Source organism: Amphiura filiformis, chromosome 7, assembly GCF_039555335.1.
Source record: "Amphiura filiformis chromosome 7, Afil_fr2py, whole genome shotgun sequence".
Lineage (NCBI taxonomy): Eukaryota > Metazoa > Echinodermata > Ophiuroidea > Amphilepidida > Amphiuridae > Amphiura > Amphiura filiformis.
This window is the reverse complement of record NC_092634.1, coordinates 29881276-29908318: the sequence shown is the minus strand read 5'-3', so window position 1 is coordinate 29908318 and position 27043 is coordinate 29881276. Positions and strand designations below refer to the sequence as shown.

The 27043-nt window shown below is 36.8% G+C and overlaps 1 protein-coding gene across 1 annotated transcript; it reads right to left on the bottom strand.

Moving 5' to 3' along the window:
- Positions 1 to 546: 546 nt before the first annotated feature.
- On the bottom strand, positions 547 to 26589 carry LOC140157780 (uncharacterized). Its single transcript, XM_072181028.1, has 21 exons — positions 26427 to 26589; positions 25810 to 25953; positions 23301 to 23493; positions 22611 to 22759; positions 20903 to 21097; positions 20239 to 20396; positions 19280 to 19397; positions 18719 to 18808; positions 18352 to 18441; positions 16519 to 16608; positions 15684 to 15836; positions 15152 to 15406; positions 12360 to 13223; positions 11003 to 11167; positions 9348 to 9794; positions 7989 to 8110; positions 6538 to 6599; positions 5491 to 5696; positions 4068 to 4251; positions 3327 to 3524; positions 547 to 2229 (listed from the first exon to the last, which is right to left on the bottom strand). Exons 1-21 carry the CDS (start codon positions 26587 to 26589, stop codon positions 1953 to 1955), a joined length of 4323 nt encoding a protein of 1440 aa, XP_072037129.1. The 3' UTR covers positions 547 to 1952.
- Between the last annotated feature and the right edge of the window lie 454 nt (positions 26590 to 27043).

Here is a 27043-nt window from a genome sequence, read left to right as displayed (position 1 = left end):
CCATTTTTTTGCTCAAAACCTCAAAAGAGGCAGTAACCTTAAGCAGTTATCCTTTTAGTAATCTATAGTAATACAATATCAGGGAGGAAGTATAATTGATAAAAGGATGGAAATCATATTTAAAATATAGAGATAAGATATTTCTTTTATGTATTCTAGACAGGAAAAAAGTTGATCGGAACGAACTGTGGAGAAGAGGGGATAAAGAGGAGGAGATATCGAAACTGGAGAGAGATGGAGTTAAAGAGGGTGGGAGAGCTGACCAATTTTTATTAGCTATCTAAATCTCATTGGTGTGATAATGTACTCGTCCGTTGGATTCACCATTGTCATCCCCTCAGTCTCTACAAGATTTCATACTGTTAATATTTTGATATGCATTGTAATATTAATTAGTGAATAAAGGTATAGTTTTTAGCCACTGGAGTGATAACACTGGTGACATATCATTATTTTAAAACACCGAGGCGAAGCCGAGTTTTTTTACGCCAAAAATAATGATGTCGCCCGTGTTCTATGAGACGATAGATGCATGACAGCGGCTAAAAACACTTCAGTTCAAATAAAAAAAATCATAAGTATTACAAAGTTTAATCAAGTTTCCTACATTTCACAGGGAATTGCCTAAGGCTTAAAATCGTTCAGTCCCATTGTTGCTATGCGCCTCCGATTGGTTCAAATAGCGAGTACGCATATCGTGTCGATGCACACGTGCTGTATCGTGTTATATCGTGTCACACCACACGGGTAAGAACAATAAGATTGGAGCTAGGAACGTTGTCAAGTGTTATTCTGATTTTTATTCTTATTCTTATTCTTAAAAGAATAAGAAAAAGGAGGTTAGCAGAAAAGCTTAGCAGAAATCACGAATGTCATCAATGTCAATCATCGTGGCTAATTACTGGTTTCCAAGTTACATACAGGCGTAAAACTATGTACAGCTTAATCAAAATACGACAGGTGTACCTTATAATAGCCATTTTACATTACACTAAACGTCTTTTTTTCCTTTGCCTATTATGAAGTCATATTGGTAAGATAATCCGTAGTCTATCAAAGGCGTTATCAACATATGAAAAGCTTTGTTGCAAAAAACCTTACATCCACTTTTTGACTTTTTGAGAAAAACAGGGTTTTTTTTATTGTGCAAGTATTACTTGTTCGATTTTATTCAATTTGGGTTCGGTTAAAGTGTTGGTGAATATATAGAAACTAAAAGACTAGGTTAGTGTAATGTTTAACCCTTTCTATTTATTTCGTTATTTCTTTTATATCGCGCCTTTTGTGGATGTAAGGGCTTTTACAACAAAATAAATTTACCCCTTTTCTAGAACCCACTTTTGCAATCAAATTTGAGCCCATTTGTTTGCACTACTTCATGTAACTTGACTAATGCTTTCAAAATTGAAATATCTCATTTCCATTTTGTATTATTTTTTTTTATGAATTTTTAGTTAAATCCGGCAAAATGACATTTTTGAGCATTTCCGAAGAAACAGCTTTCGTTAATTACAATTATTTTTTTCAGTCATAGTGACCTCAAAACAGTTTCTTTTGGTTTTGATAGTTAAAGAACATTCAAGACTACTATTATACAATCATCAAACAATTATTTTCCTTATATTCATTTTAAGTTCAGATTTTCGGAAATTTCCTAAGAATTCCATATACGATATCTCCGGAAAGTAAGGTGGTATGAAGGTCAAACAACAACCAAAATGAGTATTTTTACCCACACTATAATGTCATGCCAATAACTCAATAAACATGATAAAGTATACGTATCTGGCTCATGAATTATATTGGGTTTTTTTTCTCAAATTTACAATTGACCTGGCTAGAAAATAATAATGTGTCGATGATTTATAACCCTAAAGATGTTAGATACCGATTTTAAATGGTATATAAGCTGCATATAACTTAAGTTCGGAGAGCGTACACAGTCACATTGGCTAGAAATCAGTCGTCTCCAGTAAATTACCCCAGAAGTCGGAATTTCTGTCATTTGTCGGTTGTCCGCTGACATCATGAGACCTCGCCGTTTCAAAGGCAATACCCGAATTTCGGTGGTCACCATCGAATTCCGCATAATCATTACCAGGAACAATATCGGGAATCTTTTGATTTGTAGCCGTTAATTCAAATTGTGGGTTACTAGGGTCGTATATCTCGCCTGGTTTTATGTAACCGTAGTTTTGAATCCCGAGAACTGCTTCTTCTTCGTCCTCACTGTAGGTTACAGAAAGTACAAGAACCAGGAACACTAATTGTATCATTTCAAAATTCATTTTGGTGAAAAAGGTTTAAAAACATGAAAACGGATAAAAGTATACGAACATTTCCTTATCATTTTTCATACTGTTGTGATAAATAGTAATTATAATATATTTTCAACGTAATTTTAATGTTTTATTAACATTTTCGTTAGATAGATAGTAATGGATACCGACAACCTGTTTGTTTTGTCGAGACAATATGGGGAAATGCACGCAATCTCATCATTATCTTACCAAATGATAATGATAATTTGATTAGCCACAAAGAATACTGAACTATAAAAGCACACTTATTATATATATATCATACCATGAAATAGCATAATATAATATACAAATATTTACTGCCTAGGAGGTAAATGGTCAAAAGTTTTGCTCAAAACCGTACTATTTTCCCGAAGCGAAGATGAGGGAAAATAGTATAGTTTTAAGATTACGAAGAGCAATATTTGTTTTATATACCTCATACAGATTTTTGTAGCAGATACCGTAAAACCTCGTCTACAAGCATATTGTGTGTTTTTGATTAAAGCTAGATTAAAACGAGACAGCTGTAAATATGCCAATACAATAAATTGGTCTTACAATAGTACTTGTTTGTATATGTTTGTATAGGTAATTAATTTGCTCAAACTCCATAATATTATACTCTTGTCGATGGATGGCATCTGTATTAATTTAGCTTTCATCAAAAGCACTCTATATGCTTGTAGACGAGGTTTTACGGTATCTACACAACAAACCACTATTTTTGGAAATGTCACACAAAAGTCACAACTGAGTTGGCATGTCTATGGCGCGCGTCATCTCTGCGTAAGGCAGTGCGGACAGTGAGACAGGTTGTTGCCATGGCAGCGGGAAATAGTACTACTATTGCCCAGGGAATAGTACTACCATTTTCCGCTGCAATGGGAACAACCTTTCAACTCAAAAATAGTTCAACTATTTCATGCCACGTGGCGTGGTTTTTAACCAATCAAACAACAAGGATCTATGTATGTGGTATATAATAACTAATAGTGCGATACCTTATGTAAACCTGTGTTTTACCTTGCTACATCCTTTCCATCATGCGACTTGTTACTTTTCGCTGCGTTCTTTTTGCCCATCACCAAACAGATAGCGAGTACTATTATGGCCATAATGATCAGTCCCACAGACACCGACAGACCATAAAACAATCCTTTCTTGTGAGCAGAACGTCGGCAATCTTTACCGAAGTAGATATAGTCTTCTGAGAAACGGCAGCTGTGGGAAAGATAAAGATATACCTTCCTTATATTTTGTCTGAATTTTAGGGTAAGAGTTATATTAAGGGGTATTCCTGAATTATTTCTTAATAAGTATTTATATATTGAAACTATTGACAAACTATATTAGATCCTATGGTGTTCAAATTGAATCTCTGTAATTTACCATAGCGAGGGTTTGTTCTGTGGAAATATCTCTCAGGAATAGCTTTCATACCGCCATAAGATATAACCTTTAGGCCTGTGTATTTTTGTTTGACATATCAAAATTATTAATTCAAATAATTATGTTACATAAGTAAATTCTGAGTAGTTTGATGGGTCATTTTGTAGCCAGCTTTTAAATGTAATGAAAACTTTACATGAAAATGTTTTATTCCTGCCCGAACACCAATATTCAATTAGTATTGGGATATATTGAGAGAATTATGTTTCCAAACTTAAAATAATATACAAAATGTGGATCAAAATAAGCAATGGCCGTTCCATGTTCCCCAAAAGTTATTCCTTTAAAAGATACTGTTATAAAGAATTTGCTCACTGGCATTCTGCTGGTTCCATGCTACTTTCTTGTGAACATATCCCGTTGACTCCACAGTAAGTTTCAACTGTGTTTAAGCACTGTGATTGACAAACCGGGAACCCATCAATACAATAAAAGTCCATGTGCTTTCCCTCTCCACAATCACCTTCAGAAGTAGAATCGCACAAAGCAGCTGTTGTTTCTGTAGGTAAAGAAGAACAACTTCAACTTCAGTCAATTCCACGGGACCAACATATTAAAAGAGAAAAATAACTACATAAGGTAAGAGTAGTTACTATTAAAATCATGTCCCATCATAGCAAAGGAGTCTGACATTGTTACATTTCGTTTTTGTTCTTGATATTCATACCTAGTAGTGCAACTCTCTGATGCACAGTGTCATCGCCCCGATATCTTCATGGCAGAAAATGCCACGGTAGGTTAAATCCACAGCCACGCATGTTCCCACCTGTTTAATAGTTTTTAAATGCATAGTGGGCTGAAGGACATCCGACTAAGGCTAATGACATTAGCCTGTGACTGACCTCTGTACGGTCAGCGAGCATACATTCGCCATTGTCATCTGCTTATAGACTGCCTCTACGATAGTCTCCTACACAGGCAGTTTGTGTCAGTCGGTCTGACACTCGTCGATCCTGTATGTTCGTGATAGCCACATACAGTCTGCGCTATTTAAAATCTTGAATTTTGGTCACTTTTTCAGCTCAAGACGCACGCTAGTTTCTCAAGACGCTAGCTAACGACGATAATATCCGTTGAACATATATGTTCAAGTGCAAGGAACCAGATCTGGTTTCTTTATACGAAATCATTTACGGGAGATATTCATCATTTTCCACCGCGGTATCCAAAGATTTATCGTCTGAATATCAATCGTGCATAGCACATTTACGTGTATCGATCCCGTGTATTCATTTCAGTGTCTCTGGTTGTATAATGTAATTATTAACCGGGCGATGTCGGTGTATGATGTGCAGCAGCTTCAACAAGATGTAACAGTTATACAATAAACTGCATCTTTGATGTTGTTGGCTATACTTTGTTCGGTTTATAATTGGCGAAGACTCGAATCATCTTTAACGGAGTGTAAGTTACGCCTTAATTGATAATACAGTAATTGGCTATACAGATATCGCAGTAATACAAATCCGACTAATTTTCGCCAATTATAAGCCGAATAAAATATAGAATCCGGGCGGCTCACTCAATATCAATATGATGTAATGTGCATTATGCGCAGTCAAAAGATCTCCTATTTTATTTCTTGTTTGGCAAAATTTTCAGTTGATTCGACATTGAACTTCCGAGTCTTGTTTTGGCAATTGGCACAATATATTGGTGAACAGTAACACTATACTTTTAGATTAAATCAAATTAAACACACATGCATAATTATACTACATTAAACTTGTAACATTACCTTCAGGTGGATTACAGTCTAGACATAGTCCCAAACTTTGATTACCCAGGGTGCCGCCGAGGAAAGGGACTATCGTCATTTCGTAAATTTCATCGGCAGTGAGCCCTCTGTCAGTGGGAGTCATATCATTCCATGCGTAAACCACTTCATGGTCTACGTAGATCGATCGCTCTAAAATACCAACATCTCTAGGTACATTTACATCACTGTAATATAATATTGTAATTTGTTAAAAGATTTTCTTTAAACATCCTCATGAATAATCAGATCAATTATGCTAATTTGCATGTCCGCTCATTGTTATACAGATATATAAGTTAGCCACGGCCCCAATTAATATTCATGAGCGACCTCCAAATTCAACTACATTTTCGGTCAAAAAATTAAAGTCGCAAAGGAGAAGTTTCACAAAAAATTAAACAAAATTAGGCTCTAAACACTACGTAGAATTATCCATAAGAATGTTATCAACATGAACCTCAATTATCAATTATGCCATCGCGTTTCAAAAAGTAGCGAGTGCATTTTAGGTCTGTACAAACGATTCAAGAATTAACAAGGATGATTACAACCAATGGTATAAAACTAACAAATTTAGCCTACCAGACGCATCATTAATTTCTTGACTATGATATTTACTTTTTTTAAAAGATTACATTTAAGTTTTGGTGGGATTACCAAGGGATTTCTTTACCCTGCAAACACCGGGCGACCGCCAGGGCCGTGACAAACACGACAACATATCGGATGATTTGGAAAAATAGAACGCGGTTTATTGCCGTTTCTGCCAGGGCGACGGCGGTCGAATGTCGGTAGAGTCTGAAGTCATTCTCAAGTATCGGAACCGTCACTTTATATACAGATTGTCGGCAAATCATTTCGATACAAGGGAATGAATGTAATGTATTGTATATCTTTGTTTATAAAAAGATCATTGATTGGCTATATACGAAATCTTTAGCCAATGGACTATATTAATTTTTGATCGTAACTGTATAATAAGAATGAACTAAATCGTAGCAGAATGCACCATTATGATAACGTTACCTGAGTTTAAGAACTTTAACTCTTAGGAGTCCGTTAAGTACACTGTAAGCAAAAATTGACACCTGTTGAGGAAAAAGTCATGTATTAGCCAACATCTTTATAATCACTAATATCAAAGAAGTCAACACAAAATTGTAAAACATTGAAGCAGTCACTGACTGAAAATTACCTAAACATTGTCGCAAACTATTTTTAAGGATTTCTTAAAGGTCGTCATAGTGATTGTCAACATTTGTTTTCTCAACCTCCTCCTATTCGTTCCTCTTCTTCTCATTCTTCGTCTTCGTCGTCTTCTTCTTCTCCTTCTTTATTTTTTGACAATGCTGAATAAACGTTGGACTTTTAAAGGTAGACGAGGTATTGTTGGTCGAAGCAGCCAAACTAAAAATCGATTTTCATTATTTAAATCAATATATTATTGAAATATAACACTTTCATGTTTTACAAAAGTTCATTCTTCAAATCATATACTTTGAAAGCTTGATTTATTGTTGTGAATGAGTTATGTAGGTTTTACAAAAGTGTTGTTGGTTCAGCCCTCTTTACAACATAACTAAAGAACCACAGGACCTGCAAAAGTATATCTGTAATAAATTATATGAATTCTACTACACATTCGCTATGAAATGATCAATGCAATTTTTGCCAAAGCTCACTACATTCGCAAGATGCTGTGAACTACCAAATCGCAACAGTTTAAAATAGTTGCTAACCTTAACACCGTAAACTTTTAAGTAAAACATTTTTTTTGTCAAAAACACAACTCTCATTAAGATATGATTCGATAAATATCGCTAACTAAACAAACAATTTCCCATTGGAAGCCTCGTCCAAACACCATCGTGTCTTCATATCGAACAGAAAACTTATTACCACATAAAATCATATTGGCATAGCTATAGCGACACCTTACAAAATGTTCCTCTAGTTCCCTTGCATGGCTCCGTATATAGTGAGGAATTCGATCGATTGCATATTTTTGGTACCTGTGGTGGTACGCAAGTATCCTACCAGTAAGCATTCCTTTATTCATAGCCTTGGAGGCGTTTATTTGCAAAAATACGAAATTTGTATTTGCAATAATATTCGGCATGGTCCTTCAGCGTAAACACGAAAGTGGGGTTATGAATTGAATCACGTCATCATCACATCGGCACCTGCGCGGCATCGCGTGACCCAGGCGATAAAAGCACTCCTTAAGGACCTTGCCTAATACTATAAGCTTTTGCAATTATTAGTAAGCAAGTATAAGCATCCAAAATGACACCTATGCTATAACCGTGGCTATGGTGGACACGTGTATTACAGTCGAAATTACGTTTTAAAATATTATCGAATCCAAAAAACATAGGCTATAATAACATGAATCTCCAAATGTAAAGTCAAGATCATTGAACTAAATTGCAAACCGTACTGAAATTTATAAGCATTACAAACATAAATCAACTTACGTCATCACTAAACTCCTCTTTGAAGAGTTCACATTCTGGAGAGAACTCGTTAACAGAAGGTTGACATCCGTCGGGTGCGTTGAGGACATTTACCTGTATTTCGATTAGTATCTCTGGGTTGCCTGCCAATTAAAAAACAAAATAAAACAAAATATAACCTTGTATCAAAAACAGTACATGTAAAAAATTAATTGCAATGAGCCATTCCAGTTGAAATTCATACACCCCCATGGATGACAAGACATTAATCTTCCATCCGGGGAGTGTGAATTTCAGATGGGGTCACCTGAATGGGCGAATATACAACCCATGTGTGAGAGAATTATAGTCATGTCTTGCATAGAGGGTGTATGGATTTCAACTGCTATAACCCAATACAGTAAACGTTTTAAAGTTCATCGATTTGTCCGAACGGTAATCATGATAACAAGATGAAAGTATAACCCTTAGTTCTGAACTGTGAATCTGAACATTTTACACGCTCCTGTGCAATCTAATGGCTCGTAAGAACAGGGTCATGGTCCGGAGACCCCACTTTCAGCGTCACCTTTGTTTTATACTTCAATCGGCGACAAATAACGAATGATCGCCCATGAGAAAGCGCAGAGAACTCAATGCAAATTATCCAACCCTGATGACATTAGCCTACATTCATATCATGGAATCAATTTGACACCATTGCTAAAATCAATGCGTGCTGTATCAAAAGTATGAATTCTAAGTTAAATAACACTAATTATCCATTACACAGTTTTCAATGGCTAATTCAGAGCGAAACTTTCTCATTATTCCGAATTCTCACTGTTAAACGCCACCAATATCAGGTAAAACTAGACGATTTAGATGCCAAATGATCAAAACCTCAGCATAGGTTAACATGACACGTTTTGTTTTAGCGCACTGGACCTAAACAGCTTAAAATTGCATTGCGCCTTCGAAGCTGAAAGCTACAATTACGTAGGGTGAATATTTACTAAAACCCGATGCCGTGCGGATAAATTTTGGTAATATTTCAACAAAAATATCATAAAGTGAGATAAAGTATACCATTTTGAGCATCAAAACCCAAAATGTACTTTCAGTGAAGCAGCCTTTTCAGATGCCACACAAACAAATAGTTCCTCGTATTTTCATGCATCGCCCTGGCTGTGGTATCCGATTACATGTATAGCATGTCTGTCAAGTATCCAATCACTTCCCAATCCCCACTTCCCTTCTTTCAATGTTGGAAGGTCTCACAGACATTCTGACCAAATGGCTTTGTCCTATTAAATTGGGGAAAATGGGGGCAGAGATTCACCAAAGGAGAATAATGTTTAAGTGCTTTCTTCGATTTATTTTTAATAATAATATTCCTACCATCTAATTCTGGATACTCTGGTGATGGCAAAGGTCCATGCGCCGGAGGAGGCGTTTGTGGTTCAGTTGGAGCTCTAGTGGTGAATTTTTCAGTAGGGCGTCTAGTAGTAGTCAGTTTCGTAAGATCCGTAATGTCAGCTACTGTGGACGGTCCTTCGGTCGGTAAGTCAACAATAGTTGTGCTTGGCTCAGTTAATGGCTCTGTTGTGGTTAATGTTTCGGTAGTTTCTGGAGTTGGTAATTCAGTCATAGTTGTGCTCGGATCGGTTAATGGTGTTGTTATCGGAAGTGATCGGTAATCGGTAGTAGTAGTCACTTGTGGACTAGTTACAGTGGACGGCTCTGACTTCGGTGTGTTAGGCTTAGTTAATGGTTCTGTAGCGGTAAATGTTTCGGTAGTACCCCCGGTTATCATTTCTGTAATTACTTCCGTGATGATGGTTGCGTCTGGAGAAAAAAAACCAATCGGATATTAGGCTGGGGTTAGGCTGACACTTGAAAATGTATGATCACATTTATAGCAACTCATTAAACAGGAACGGGTATGATTGACACTTGGATTTTGACCAGTCTCTCTCCAGTTTCTCCCTAGTCATATAACAAAACATCAAAGATTTTTTGTTAAATATTGACTAGGGAGAAATGTTCAGTGTTGACCCCTCCCCGCAGACAAAAAAAATCCTGGTTCAGCCACTTAGCGTAAGATCAATCGAAGCCATGTTGATTTTTTATTGCAATTTTCATTCAAATACCAACCAAGTTGAAATGAGGCTTTAACATTTGCAAAACAAAACTGGGGTTCCTTTTGCTATTTCAATTATAAATGTTGATGCATAGATTTTCAGTTATGATCTCATAATGAAGGGGGTGTTATTACTTTTGGTTAGATGTTTATAACCTCAAGCCGCATAGTAATGCATGCCAGTTTATATATATATATATATACTGCTCCAAAAAGTATCCTTACACTTGGAAATCACAATTTCAAAACTGAACCATATTGGGGTTTGTTTTTTTTTGGTATTTTTTTTCATAGATGCACTATTTAATTCGGCACATTATGACACCTCATTGAATCCAATGTGACTTCAAGAAGCAAAGTTACAAGCATTTGATTAGACGAAGGTCCAGTTTTAAAAGTGACAAACTGGCCTATTCAAAACTCCACGGACTAGACATCTTGTTTGAGAGTGGTAAATGGCTAATTTGTGCGTGCCTCTAATATAAAACAAAAGGAACTAAAGAAAACTGAAGCAAAAGAGCTGACAAATCAAATGGAAGTTATGAAAAGTACAGAGAAGTAAAAACTGAAATAGATACTGCTTTAAATAAAGCTTCATTGAAGATACTGTGCTGTCTCTTTGTTGTGCTTGTTGGAATCTTTTTGCGCCTTGTATAGGCCAGTTTGTCACTTTTAAAACCGGACCTTCGTCTATTCAATTGCTTGTATCTTTATTTCTTGAGGTCACATTGGATTCAATGTGGTGTCATAATGTGCAGGATTAGAGAGTGCATCCATTACAAAAAAACAAATTTACCCCAATATGGTTCAGTTTGTAAATTGTGGTTATTTTTCCAAGTGTAAGGATACTTTTTTGGCGCAGTATATGATGATTATGTAATAAATTTAGTTGTCTACGCCTGCATAGTTTTACCTTCTGTGTTAATGGTTGGATCAGTTGTCTCACTTGGTGACGTAGTTTGCGGCTCATCTGACATAGTTCTCTGCGCATGCGTTGTTTCAACTACTGGGCCAGTTGCATTTGGTGACGTAAATGGCAGCACATCTGACACAGTCTTCGGCGCATGCGTCGTTTCACCTATTGTCGTAACATTAGAGATAACATAATTTTGAAACACTCTTTCTGATTATTTTCTTGATATTGCATAGATTACAACTTGGATTGAAATAGACCATCACAGTAAGTTATGTGATCTATATAACATATTGAATACATTGGCAAAAATGCAAGCGCGTTTCCTTTTGACAGTAATGATAACACGCACTCCGCAGAATGTTTCTATACAAACATGTCCAGCTTTTCATTAGCTCATGTGCCTAACCAAGACACTAAGTCATATCTCCCTGCAAGACAAGTCTATATTCTGTATGACACTTCCTATAAATTAAGTTCTGAGACATGTTTTAATTTGGTGTCCTGTAGTTAGACATGACTTACTATAGGACACGTCTCAGCCACGTGTCTTACATTGTGTCTTCAGGCAAAGCTCGTGCAATCTTTTCAATTTCTATGAAGACCTGTCTATATAAAATAAAGACACGATGACCAATACACATTTTTTTTTAATATACTCACATACCAGAAGCATACAAAAGTATGCAGACAGCTAGACATGCACACGCGTACGTATGTCTGATTCACAGTAAGATAAATTACAATCGAAACCAAAATCAAGCTGTTTCAGACAACGTGTGTTACTGTCTTTCTGTACGGGTGCGAGTCATGGGTAATTACCAAGGACATGGAAAACAAGATCAATGCCTTTGCAACATCTTGCTACAGAGTCATGTTAAACATCAAGCGTGTGGATCGGATTCCAAATGAAACCATCTACAACCTGACCAACATCACTCTGGTTGCCAGAGTCAAGTTTCATCAACTCAAATTTCTCGGCCATATACTGCGTCTTGAAGATGGCGAGCCTGTGAAAGAATATGCCCTTTATATCCCACCACATGGGAAGAGGAAACCGGGACGGCCGCGCACACTGTACTTACAGTATGTCCAGCACCTCCTAGGAGATACTGAAGGGATGCTGCAGCCAAACAAAATTGTTTCGCTTGCCCAAGATCGCAACAGTTGGAGAAAGCTTGTAGTCGCCTGCTCCGCAGCCGACTGATGATGAAGATAAATTCGCACATAAAACTAAAATGATGAATCTGACCTTTAAAATATTAAACAAGTTCATGTTTATAGTTTAGTTCGTGGTTTTATTTCATCTCATTGCATCAATAACATAATAGACAAATATAATAATAATAGTTCTTACCAGATGAAGTAGTAGTCTCTGGTGCAGTTGTCGGAGGAGCGGTCGTGATTAGCATAACATTAACGTTGACTTGAATGAGTAATGAGCAAGACGGACTTCCTTGATCTGCGATGGACACCCTAAGATCATACATACCAACTGGTACAAGGGCCAGAGTTCTAATAGTGCCAGTAATAGAAACTTCGAAAAGATGCACAATCGTTTCAGGGACTTGGAAAAAGCTGTAAAGTAATTCTCCATTTGATTCTCTGTCTGCATCTTCAGCAAATATCTGATGAACGATTGTTCCAATAGGAGCATCAGGAGGCATGTCAACGCTTGTAATTGCCTCACCGTCATACAGCTCTGGGCAGTTGTCATTTAAATCCAAAATAAAAACTGAAACAGCCACTGATGAAGAAAAGACAGGCCGTCCATCATCCTCTGCGATTGCAATGAGGTCGAATTGATTCGGGAGTAAAACGGATTCGTAGTCAAATTCTATGCGCGTGGTAATCTCACCAGTATCACCACTAATGGCAAAGAATTCTGTCCCAAAAGCAAGGGAGTAAGTAATTTTACCATTGCGACCAACATCTGTGTCATTAGCTTGTACTGTCAAAATGATAGAGCCACTCGCGGTATGCTCGGGTATCGTCGTATTATACTCTGATTGTAAGAAGACAGGGGTGGCCAAGTTTGGTAAAGACTCTTCATCACATGCGATTCCTTCGTACCCATTGTAACACTCACAGAGATCTCTTGCTATACACACTCCTTGATCAGAACAGTTGTTAACGTCATGACAACTCGGAATGTCACAAAAGATTCCAAGCCACCCTTCTGTGCAATTACAAACGTCATATTCGACACAGGAACCGTGTCCTAAAATGATATACACCATACAAAAAAAGGAATTAGTAGTGGATTGAAAAGAATCTGCCGTAAAACGTTACGTTTTCGCAGTCATCTGTGGCATATAAAGAAATGAGAACATTACTGTGTATTTAAATTGTAAGGAAAAACGTTTAACCGGTTTAATTTATTTCTAAGCCCACATACAAAAATGTTGCTATAAAAATAAAGTCAGAGATATCTTCAAAATTTAACCACGTGGGTATTCAGAATTTTGAACTGCATTAAATTTGTTTGTAAAATTATTTAGTAACTGAATGGAATCACTTGTTCTAACTGGTAACTGACGGCCAACCGTTAAAGAACCGGCGGCCAATTTTGAATATAATAATATTTACCAGAACAGAATCCAAGAGTTTCGCACGAATACACTGAACATTCTGAACCGGTGAATCCCAGGTCGCACACACAGAAATTTGGCTCTACACACGTGCCATTGCCTGTACAGTCGTTAACCTCGGAACAGTCTAGAGAGCTACAGTCTATTCCATCATATCCTAAGTAGCATCTGAAAGAATAGATTAACAAAAAAATCGTCTGAACATCTACAGTTGGAACGTATCTTTCTAAACCGCAGTCAGGCGAGCAGATGATACTCAAAGGTTATTCCATCGAAATTTAACATTACCTGTCAGATAATGTGATCCTCTATTGTCCCTTTGAAAATAAAGGGCCCCTTTGAGTTCCCTTTATGACCACTCCCTTTAAAATTTAATGACGTTCCCTATATTTACACATCTAAAATGGGACAATATATGTTGTATGCAGGGTGAATACAGTTTTGAAAGTATAGGTTAACGGCCTATTCTTATTCAATGGGTGCGTCTTGTAAAGAATTCACGTAATTTGATTGGTTTTCTGGTGTATAATATCTCACAATAGTTGATAGTGATGTTAGTCAGGGCGCGCGCCGCCACGCAACGTTGCCACGCTTGTTGCTCCTCAATGATCGCGCGATAATGCGTTCGCGTAATACACGTGCGAGAACTAAGAACGCGATGCGGCGGCTTAGATGTTCGTGATGGTTTCGTTCATTTAAAACAACGGGGATGTCCTCACAAAAGTAACTTTATTTTTTTCTGAAAAAAGGCAGTTTTTCTCGCAAAAATTACATTAAAACTGAATAAGAAGGAGAATAAATGATAGGATTTTGTCTTTTGCCTATCAATATCGTGTCATAATGGATGGACTGGCCAATATTTTTATCGTAGTGGATACCGGCTGCGCCGGCATCCACTACTCAAAATATTGGCCAGCCCATCCATTATGACACGATATTGATAGGCAAAAGACATAATCCTATCATTTATTCTCTAAATTTAGATCAGCTCTTTACACAATGTTCAAAGGGAACTCAAAAGGCCCTGTTGATTTTAAAAGGGAAATTCATCTACCCATGGAATAGTGGTATTGGAAGTTAATATCATAGGTCAGGTTGGTAAGATTGGCAGACATTTAAATGGATCGCAACGGTTCCCCTTAAAATTTAAAAGAGGAATCTTTAGCTTCTCATGGAATAACGGTATTAGGAGGTTAGCAAGGGTGACTGGTTGATTACAATTATTCCATTCCTCGCAGAATATACCGCCCGTTTAACCCGTTAAAATACAATCTATGCATCATGATGAAATTTTATGAAGTCCCCTCTGCCTCCCCTTTAAAATTACTTTATGTTCCATTCAAAATGCTCAAAGGGAACTCAAAGGGTTCATCGGATTTCAAAGGGGACAATTTGGAGAGGACCCCTGAAAAAATGTGTACGTTTATTAAATGTATATAATTGAAGACCGAATTGAAAAGACTAGTTTGTGTGTGACGTCCTGTCAACCAGACCAAAATGCTCTACTGCGCAGGTCAGCAACCAATCACATCGGGCCTTTGTCCTCAGTTATACCTACCTGCAAGTAAGGTCTTCAGCACTTTCTTCAACACACACACGCCGTTTCCGTTACAGTGATTAAGGTGACTGCAATTTAACGGCACACTACAGTTGCTACCAACATATTCGCTGTAGCACTCACAGGTATCTGGAGCGATACAGTTGCCATTCCGGGAACAGTCGGCTACCGCAGTGCAATCAGGCATACCACAAGATGAACCCTTCCAACCACTGAAGCAGTTGCATTTATCATGATCTACGCAATCACCATTCCCTTAGCAGAAGAAAATAGTTTAATGTATCGGTTGAAATTGATAGCAATGTGCACAGGAACGAACGTGAAAAGCTTAAGACAAACCAGTAACATATGCAATAACCTACAAGAGTGATTGTGAACTGGAAGCAATGATGCAGCGAGAAATATTGCAATTCTACCGGCAGTAAAAGTGATGGCTTTAAACATATTCAATGAAGAAACAAATGTGATTTCGTAAATTATAATCTCATCTTAATCTTTGATATAAAACTTATTCATTTTAATTCATAATTACCCGAACAATAGCTGAATGTTTCACACGTTGGCATGTCGCAAAAATTTCCATACCATCCATAATCACAGTCACATACATCGAAATCAATACATACACCATGGTCAGAGCAATTCAAAGTGTTGTAACACGTAGCTATAAGACTACAATCATCTCCTGTGTACGTAAAATCAAAAATGAAGTTTTCAGGTTTGCATTCTTTTTTTCCATCTTTTTTAGTATATCTAAAGGTCCGTTGATAGTATTGATTAGTCGCTTTGACGCTCTCCGTAGGATCAGACGCAATTTCATTGTGCATATAGAATCTTGCCTTCCCAGCAAACACAAAACGTTTTTGACATCATTCGCCAAAGGTTACAAAAGGTTGCCAGAAAACCTTTAAATGTCGGGTTAAATAAAGGGTATAAAACGCTTTCATAAAAACACGTTTTGAAATTACTTCCTGCAAATATTCTAACATATTGTGATTTAAGTGTTGACAGAATATTTGTTAAAAAACGTTTGCAAAAAATATTTTACAATGTTTTGAAAACATTTAAAAAATAATTTGTAGTGTATTTTCATACATAACGTTTTAAAACATTTCATGACCTTTATAATTAAAACCTGACATTTTAATGTTATTAAAAAGTTTTTACCAAAACCAAAACCGAACCTGTTTAAAACGTTTTAAAAACGTTTTGTGTTTGCTTGGTTAGCACTCGGCGGTTATTTCATTATATTTGAGATCCATATGAAACTCCCTTCCATATCTTACCCTAATTTTTCGACGATGATTACGAGTTAAACCTTTGAAATACAGAATTATTAGTTATGTGTGAATGTGTTTTTTACTCACCAGTATACCCAGGCGTACAGAGGCATATATCCGTCATAAGACATTGACCTTTGGAAGGATCCGTGCAGTTATTTACAGAAAGGCACGAGGCTGCAAGAACGACAGTGGAATGCATTTTGATTAAACTAGATAGAAGCCATTAAAATAAAAGTAAGTGTTATAATTGCAAAATACAGGGAATGGAGTACTGGACTGTTCTCATGAGCGGAGACACAACTGGAAGGATAGAGCTTGAATTCCCCATGTGTCTCCCATGCCCCTATGTGCAAACATTTTCATATATTTACATTCATTTGGTTTTAAAGGTAAACAAACCGTCCATCTCTACATAATATATCAATATCCTTAGTATAAAGCCATGATTTCTCCGTGATACAATAACACTTATAAAACATGTTTGTTTTAACCTTTCAGTGCTTTATTATGGAAAACGGAAAATCACGGAAATCGTCCAATTTGTAACACAGATTTTTAATTTTGAAACACGGAGAAATCATGGCTTTACCTTAGTACCATACAGACATTCAATAAGATATCATATTTGCTTTTACAAAATATTGTAAAATAAGCTATTTATTTTAATTTTTGCATATTAATTATTCTATAATGTGTTGTGATCAAGCAAAAATCTGTCTGAAATCAGTCATATTAAATTGTCAGATTCTTATTGGATTGTAACACACATTTGCAAAGCTACAGTTTGAAAAAAAAAACACATTGAATTTGCATATCCAGTTCAAAAGATATGAACAGTTAGAGTTTCCAAAACACTATGAAAGAAAAGCAGATATTTTGTTTGGCTATTCTTAAAATCAATATCTCCGTCTTTTGACATCACATATGTGACGTGTCATGTCAAAAGGAGACACTTTTGGGCAGGTTATCGATTTTGAGGTTTTACATATCTTAAATAAAGAGATATGTTGCTCCACAACGCTGTTTTCCCCAATGAAATCGGGCATTCCTAAGCGAAGATATTGAGGTTGTAAGTTAAGGTATTATAAAATTGGAAATTGAGATATCAGCCTTTAAAAATATTATTGACAATGTTGAGAGTAGGAATTACCTAGAAAAATTGCTCAAAAAATACAAGATGCCAGTTATATTCCGGTCTGAAACAATCAGACAATATTTTTAACATTAGTAACAACACAAATTCGCAACAACCCAAATTGTGAAAAAATCACCCCCGGGCAGATTTGTGGCTATATCTCCATTTACGATCCTGCCCAAAAGTGTCTCCTTTTGACATGACACGTCACATATTAAAGCCATATTATAACATTTGCTGACGAGAACGCCCTCAAAAAATTGTAAATTCTGGTTTTTGCACGATTGTAATGTACTTTAGTTAACAGAGATAGTCTGCAAAAATCAAGACTTTCGGTGCTGTAGTTTTAAAACGCCGGAACCGTCGTTTTATTATTACGATGGAAATATTAGTCGAACACGTATATGCGATAAAAGAATACGTACACGGCGTGCGGCATATAGGCCTACATATACACACACACCCACATCAGAGGGTCGTACCGTATTACAACCGCTGGAGTAACTTGTATTGGCGCAAGTAGTAAATTCCAATTTTCTTTGCTTTACCTCACTTGTTCGCTCAAAATTAAACGGGGACATATCTGACAGTAAAAGCTAACATTTTATGGAAAATAAATACTAATCTATTTTTACAGAAATGTTATAATATGGCTTTAATGTATTAATCAGCAATGTTTCCAAAACCGTGTGTTTTTTCTTCCTGTGTAGCAGCAGGTGGTCATTTTAAATGACACTTTAGCAAAACCAAATCGTAATATTAATTGAAATTAAATAAGTTACCTTTAACATCGCAAATTGTTCCTTCCCATCCTATGTCACAACTACAAAATCCCGCATCACAATGTCCTCGCACGCATTCGCCACAAGCACCTTAACAACAAAGACCATTCAGACAATAAACAACTGAAGCATGATTAAAATGTACATGTAGGAACAATTTCATTGTCGTTTGACCACTAATTACCACATTGTTTCTTCTGTTCAGCAGTGGTTACGTTTGCAAACCATTCTTAATGGCCCCTTTTCACATTGTCTCATCTTACCACGGTCTAGCAATATGCCCAATATATTCATGTACGAGTTTCACAGTAAAATTAAAATTTTGAAACTATTCCTCACTGTTTAGCATTTATATAAATTTGGTTACCTTCGCGACAGTCTTCCCCAGACCAGCCATCCAGACACTCACACGTGCTGTTAACGCATCTGCCTTTACCATTACATTGTAATGGGCAACCTACAGCCAATAATTAGATAGAGGGGTTAGACATATGGAAACAGATTATAATTAAACATAGTGCCGCGTCAAACACTCTTAAGGTCCGTTCATACTACGACCGCATTTGCGATGCGTTGCTTTGCGATGCCGATATATCGATTACTTTTGCCGCAACTCAATGCAACTCCAAGTTAAATTGTATTAACTTTATTGCGATATCGCAATGCAGTAGTTTGCAGTATGATGCAGTGCGACATCGCAAAGCATCGCAAATGCGGTGGTGGTATGAATTGACCTTTACGATAATTATATATAATCCGTAAATGTTTGCACTAAACGTTTCAAAAAAGATAATTCTTTGATTTTTGTGTACTTCAAAATGGAGTCACTTATTCAGGTAACACTATTAGATATTCACACGCCATTGAATATCAAGGTCATGTGTATCATAGGGGGTGTATGAATTTCAAATGGAATAGCCCATTGTACCTGTCTTAAGGGTTTCCTGTTCACTAAACGATGTGTCGTTTGTGACAGCCACGTCATAGATGCATCCCTGAAGAAGAGACCCCTCAATACCGAGAGCGGTGCAGATCTCCTCGGCAACCTAAGTAATAATATAAATTGTCACTTGTGAATCATTAGCATCAGATCGCACTAACTAGGGTGCTGAAGCACAAACCTATCCGGATTCGCACTTAGGTTTGTTACACCCACAATTTTTTTTTGTGTGTGTAGCCCCGCCAATTGCAATGAGTGAAGGAATTCAAAGTTTATATTAACCGAAACAACTAATATATCACCAATTTTTAAAACCAGTAGGGAACTTGAGATCACGGAAAAGTAATCCAACCATCCTCTGTTTGTTTTATGTATTTTTATAGTAACAATTGAATTTATAAAGTATAATATCGTCAGCCTGCTACGATAAGTTGTTTTGGGTTATTTTGAGAAACAGTACAAAATATGGTTCCAGCACATATCAGTTATGTGTGTAATCACCCTAATCATTTTCTCATTATCATTTGTTCTTTTGCAAATAAGGGAATGAATATGTTTAAATGTATGCTTGAAGCATATTTTGTACTTGCTCTCAAAATTACAAAAAATGAGTCAGGCAAGTGTCGTAACAGGGTAACGATATAACTTCGGTTTTTTTGGACTTAAGTACAGTTGGCAACAGACGTTATTTATAGTGAGTTTTGATTCACTGCCATGAAGATATCGGGGCGATGACACTGTGCGACATAACTTCGGTTTTGCAGTGGACTTTAGTACAGTTGGCAACCGACGTTATTTATAGTTACGTTATCATATTAGTGAGTTTTGATTCTCTGAAGAGCTTAGGCTGATAACTTACAGTCGACGATGATAAAACTAAGCTATTAGCAGCCCGGGGATTAGCAGGTGCTTGTGTTTATTCTAATAAAAAAATCATTCAAAATAACCTTTCGCTGTTCCTCTGGAATATGATCAAGTGAGTAGATAGGAACATAATGTGGGTCGGTGTAGGATTTGTCCATAGTGTCATTCACGTGGAAATTTGACTGGTTCCAAGACCAACTTCCTTGTATTCCAGGGTTGAGCTGCGATGTAATTATTTCCCCTAAATATTGAAAGATATGTTTAATTCGACAGGTTAGCGAGTTTTATTTTAACAACATTATAGAAAACGAGATAGTAGGCATACTAAGTCAATACTAACTAGTTCTTTCACAAAGTGATACGGCTGTAGAAATGAGCAGTATTGTTATGATAATTCATCAGGGCATACTTAATTTGATTTCATTTATTGTGCCATTGGCAAGCAATAGAAACTTCGTGCATCAAGTGCACGCCTGTTTTTTGTAAATTATCCGCTATAATTCAAGACGGAATTAAAAAGTTTGCGTATGACGTCCTGTCAACTAGATCGGAAATGCCTTACTGCGCAGGTCAGCAACCAATCACGACGCACATTTGCCCTGACGTCAAACGCAACAGACGCAAACCAGTCTTTTTAATATTATATTATGTTGACAAAACGACTGCATGATCATATTCCCAAAGCGGTGTACTTAATGCAAGAAGTAACTGTCGCTTGCAATAGGTACAATAAACTAAATAACTTACAAGAATCTGCAAATTCAATCTCGTCGGTGTAAGTAACTTCATCGGGACCTTGGAAGTCATTACTATCGTCGTCGTCCATGAATCCACATAATCCCTCTGTTTTTTCATAAAAACCCACTGAAGGCGTTAACAATATGTTCATGTACTGTCGATGCATGACATTGCTGTGACGAACTTCAAGAGTGAGTGAAGCTCCTGAAAATTGAAGAAATAAATGATGAAACAGAGAGGAACTGATGCAAATGTGACCCGCAAGGAATGTTATCATACGAAAGTGATGACAGTAATATATTGAAATCCTTTAGGTGCAAATAAAAATTATTTTGTATAAGTACATAGTAAGTTTGAAAGGACAAGACCATAAATCGCAGATAGGGCAACTGGATTATGTTTTAAGCATTTCATCTGTAAGAGGCATAATTATAAATAGGTGTCTAAAATGTGGTAAAGAACGATTAAGATTACAGGTAAAACCGGAGAAATGAACGATAATGGTAACTTAATTTTTTTGGCCTTTTACGGAACGTATATCCGCCTCTTTACTTGTACCTTACGTATTGCAAATTGATAACAGTTCTCGTCCGCCTTTTTTATTTTCTCACATGATTTGACTTTTCAGGTCATCAAATAGAAGTCCATGACCAGTCGTTACTTGGGAATATGCTAACCACAGTTCGCCGATTGAAGAAAAAAGAACTTTGACGTACAGGATGAAAAAATTATTGCTTCCAGCCATGATTGGAGGATGATCTTACGCCCAACCCTGCCTTATAGAAGGAAGTATTTCAAGCATTCTGATGAAATTGACACCACAAACTTACTACTGAAATCATATACTTTAATTGTTGACACCAAAAAACTTGTTGCATTTTCTCAAAGCGGAAACCGTTTCATTGGAAATGAAGCATACCAACATAGTATTATGGATGAAATCATAACTCGACCGGCGGTTGACCGCCGGTTTCGTCCGGTTGCTACTGTTCTAAACAATGGCAACCGGATGGAACCGCCGGTCAACCGCCGGTCGAGTTTTGATTTCACCCCTTATATTTTCATTGAAGACGAGGGGTTAGAATTGTCAACATATTTGGTTTTGCATAATTTGAAAGAGTGGGCACCCTTAATTACTAAAGTACTAAAGTAAGTTTACATGAAAAGACGTATTGATTATGAGAAAAAGAAGAGTATCAAGTTAAAATTGCCATAATAATACTGTAGTGCGCCCAAACAGTATTCTTGTGTGCGATAGGCCGTATAATTTAGTATGCATGTAGTACCTCAACGGCTTTGCTAACAAATACCGTAGAATTCGTGAGGTCGTGAAATATGAAATAAGAATTAATAAACAAGGCTCCATTTCCAATTTACGATTTTAATGCAAAAATAGGTCAAAATAGGGGGTCACATAACCAATACGATAAATGCACGGAGAGTATTTTCTTTTTCTTTTCCTGGAAGTACCGCGACCCCTTTTGGAAGAGGCCGCGACCCCCCAAAAAGGAACCCAGTTTGGGAACCACTGCTATATGGTATCTCCTGCAGAATGGCCTTTATTATACGTATAACTGTGTAAATAGCTTATAAAACAATAATATAAATACTTACCACATGAGGACCATTTATTAGGTTACATTATAAATACACATAAACAGAAAACACAAATGACAAAAATAAAATAAAGGAAATTAGAAATTCAGAACCTGCTTACGTGCACTCTTGAACTGAAATGACAAGAAAGCTACAGCAACCCCATCAGATGTGTTATTAGCAACTGGTTGTTCAATATCAAGAATCACTGTGGAATTACCCAAGGTGTATTTTAATTTATCCCGTACTTCCTCTAGGTCTCCGTCGATCCTATATAAAGAACATAGGTTTCAAATTTGCTTATCGAAAATGACATTTATTGAAAGACGTTAAAGTTTGTAGAAATTGGCTTAAATTGTGCCAGCTTAACTTAGACCAGGGATCGGAACAGGAGTACCGACAGACAAGATAATAGAGTGCAACCCCTGGCTCGAAATACTTGACCAAAAGTTGTAATTGGCATTTCTATGGCCCGATTCTAATTGTCCATATTTTTGCGCGTATAAATAATATTTTTGTCCTGGTATAAGTTATTATAGTAGTAGGTCAGCGGGACGGTCTGAAAATTTTGCTTCTTCTGGCATGTCTAGCTCGATGGCCTCAGTACGCCCCAGGATGGGGATAGTGCAAGCCGTAACCCTCTCTTATTTGGTTTTTGTTGCCGAGTTCCTACATGTTCTACGGGAAGAACATCTAAAATAAACAAACCCCATTGTTGTATTACTTTTACCACTTTGTAGAATTTCGTCGTTGTGGGCGCTATAACATGCAATACTTAAAAATAGATAATAGAGTTCAACATTAATAATACCTAAGAAACGGCATATCGTTAACAGTGGTACCCGGTGTGGTAATGGTTGCTACACTATCTCCTGCTTTAACGGCCACTGCTCCAATCAGAGATGCGTTATTATGGTAAAAAAATCGACTGTGGACACCAAAGCCATTGTCCGGACTCTGGCAATATACAAACTCTCCTATTCCAAAGTAGTCATACGTCTTACCTGAAAAGCAAAACGAACTCACAAGTTCTACAGTGATCTATTGATCAAATGCTTACCTTTTATTATTAAGGACTGTTATTCCGAAGGGTCGTTATTCTAAAGGGTCATTAGCCTACTCCGAAGGTTCATTACTCCAAAGGTTCATTACCCAGAAGGATCGTTACTCCAAATTTACAACAAGGTTTGTTATTCCGAAGGTCAATACTCCGAATTTAGAACAAGTGTGCCTTCGGATTATAGATCCTTCGGAATACCGAAGCAGATTGTAAATTCGGAGTAATGACTTTCCGGAGTAATGAACCTTCATGTTCCCACAGAATAACGGTCCTTCAGAATAGCAATCAGTGACCGAAATATGCAATTTCAGGCCATTTGTAAAAAAGAGCGCGAACCTAAAATGGGCATGAACTACGGATATCACAGCAATTGTTAAATTGGTGTTATAATGATACAGTACTTACCCCCCAATAATGGCTTTCATTGTAGTGGTGGTTATTTGTTAAAGTGCGATTTTTACTAAAAATTAATGAAACTTTTCGGTGAACAATACCTTAATGGTCAAACCTCTTAAAATATTACTTTGATTTATTACAGACCTCCTACCAGAGAAGCTGTCATAAACCTTTTTATATCCCGGGGTTTTATATCTGTAACACACTGACCATGTGCACTTGATTTTCATTTTACTCACTACAATAATTTGTCCTACACATCGGAGTCGGCAAAGGACTCCAAGGAACACCGGAAACCATTCAAATTTGTTTGTCGGGAAAGAAAATCAGATGACTATATCAGTCATACCTGATAAAAGCCTCCGATGTGCAGGACGAATTATTTCAGTGAGTAAAAATGAACTTGGTTTTGTCACAAAACACCACAACAACATCCAAAACATTTATTTACTGAACAAACTTGTTGAATCTATTCATTTAAATCAAGTACACTGTTGACGGCATCAGTCTTTATTTTAAAATCATGACGGTACTGTTCTGGCATGTTAACTTCGATTTACGTATAATGTTGAAAATCGATTAGTATCTATTATTGGAAACTTTCGTTAAAACAACTTTTCGCCAAAGGTTATCCCTAACACCCAGATGGTGTGGGTTTTTTTTTTTTGCTATCGGAAGGGAGAGAAACGAAATAAGCAAAAAAACATTTTTTGCTAATTAAGATAAGAGAAAAAGAAAAGAGAAACAAAAGTGTGCATGTGATTTTGAAATAAATCTCAAATTTTACCATTTCAGCTTTTTTAAAGCAAATTTATGGGCGCTTCGGGCAAATTTGTTCCAAATTAAACCATATTTGACCATTTTAAAAAGCTTCAATATGATTTTAACACTTTCATGATCCTTTCCCAGCTCACCAAGAGACCCCCCCGTTGCAGAAGTTCTGTATACACACCTGGTACAGGTGCGAGTGAAACTTACAAGGACTTAACATAATGTTAAATATCTATAGAATTACGATCCAGGTATTTGTGCCCATTTTTTGATATTAAAATCAGCCTATAACATATGTAACACGATCAAGGGAAATGAGTCGGATGTCGCTAATATCGATTTTGAGATATTGGCAAAGAAAGTGTTTAGATTCTTTTGTTTTATATTGTTTTCAGCAATTGATAATTTGACGTAACTTCGCAACGAAAAGTCCTATCAACATGAAGTTTTCAGTTTCTGAAAGCTCTAAATGTCTTCTTTAGAAACATAATGCAAAACTCATTTTATGTCACATATGGTGCAGTACGATGCAGACTTAAAGCATACGTCTAATGCAGGGCAATACATACCAATATAGTTTTGCTCCATTGCTATGGTAATTAAGCATGTTACATCACTACTTCTACAGATGGTATCCTACTAAATTGCCCAGATATTTTAGGACTTGTTGCTGAGTTTTGGGAACTTAGTGTGATATCCTCGATACTAAATTGTTATTTAGGTGAATAAAGTAGTGCAATCATGGTTCTATAGTGCAATTTAGTGCAGTATATAGCAGGGTTCAATGTGCATCCCCAGGATTCTACCAAACCAACTTTTATCTTCGTTTGATGGCCCTGTAACACATTCAACACATTCAAGATGTTAACAAAAATTATTCTTCCCGGCACGCCGGCCATATTCAAGATCAAAGGCAACACAGCGGTCAAATTTCAAAGCACACCAAAATATTTCTCCCATTTCAAGGATTCAGAAAAAATAGAGCTTTACTTACCTGCGACATACCGTTCTTGAGTTATGCAAAAAGATCAAATCTTGGGATCTATAATATTGTACTAAATTTGGTTCCACAGAGTAAATATCAGTCACATACCATCTAGTGTTTTAAAGTGCGGATCTCCTCCTCCTCCCGTCGGTACTCGGCGCTCACAACATGCTCCTCCCCAGCCTATATTACACCTACAAGTGGATGTGCATTGTCCAAAAATTAGGCTGCAAACACCTCTGCCGTTACATCCTTTGAATAACAAAGAGATATCTTAAACATTAGTCACATACACGCACGATAGCTCGTAACTGTCTACCAGCTTATCAGTGGTTCAAAACCAGTCATTTCCCCCATTTTAAAATCTCTATTCTAATAATAATCCCAAGGCTACATAAATTTCAATTGTTTGGTTCTCGTCCTGAGGATTTTCATGAATTTGATAAGAGAGGAGAGGTAGGTTTTTGTTTTCTTTTTCAATGTAATTGTTCTTGTTCTTGTTCTTTTAAGTACTCGAGGAAAACGAACGAGGAGCCCTCTTTTCTTTTTCTTCTTTCAAATTTGGCCCCAGTATTGACGCCATGGGAGAACCTACAATACATGTGAATCACAACCAGTTTCAGTAAGTTTAGTCTATTTTTTTAACCGGATACTTTACACAGACCAAATAAGAAAATTATACAAATAATAATCATGTTAATTTCAGAGATGCAATGAGAACTGACCTTGACATGGAAAACAGTCCGGTTCATCACAAATTGCCCCTTTTCTTCCAAGCACACACGACGGCGGTATTCCACACTCGTCATCGCCTTTACAGTGACATTCACAATTCTCCCATACCTGCCTCTCGTTTACCTCACATGGTGGACAGATATCGTCACACATGCATCTCGATGGTCCCAGAGTTGACTTTGTGCAATCTTTGCAATCACACAGACATGGGCATTGACCGCTTGCATCAATGGTGTCGTGTGAGCCATCTGCACAGGTACACTCGCACTGAAATTATACGTATTAGCATGGCTAATTTGTTTACCACATATCATTTAATGCCAGGGATTAGTTAATAATTTAATTTACTTGCTGGCCATAGGCTTCAACATAGTTTTGAGTTTTGAGGTATTTTTTCAAAATAATCTAGAGCTATTTTAAGAACCGCTGAATCAATATTAAGTCTGTTTGTACTCATTTTAATGCAGTTTTCAAAATAATATGGTCATGAAAATGTACATGTCTGAATTTTTAAAGGCAATTTTGAAATTGTCACCTGGAGTGTGGAGAGGGTTAAAACACCACCTAATACAAACCCGGGGAGGGGGCAGATTATGTGGGTATACCG

Excerpts from the sequence above, each read along its gene's own strand:
- LOC140157780 (XM_072181028.1), bottom strand. The coding sequence starts at position 26,589 with ATGTGTGACGATATCTGTCCACCATGTGAGGTAAACGAGAGGCAGGTA. Across the intron at positions 23,494-25,809 it reads GCACTTTAAAACACTAGATG|GTAAGACGTATGACTACTTT; the intron begins GTATGTGACTGA and ends TTTGCTTTTCAG. Across the intron at positions 4,252-5,490 it reads AGACTGTAATCCACCTGAAG|AAACAACAGCTGCTTTGTGC; the intron begins GTAATGTTACAA and ends CTTTACCTACAG.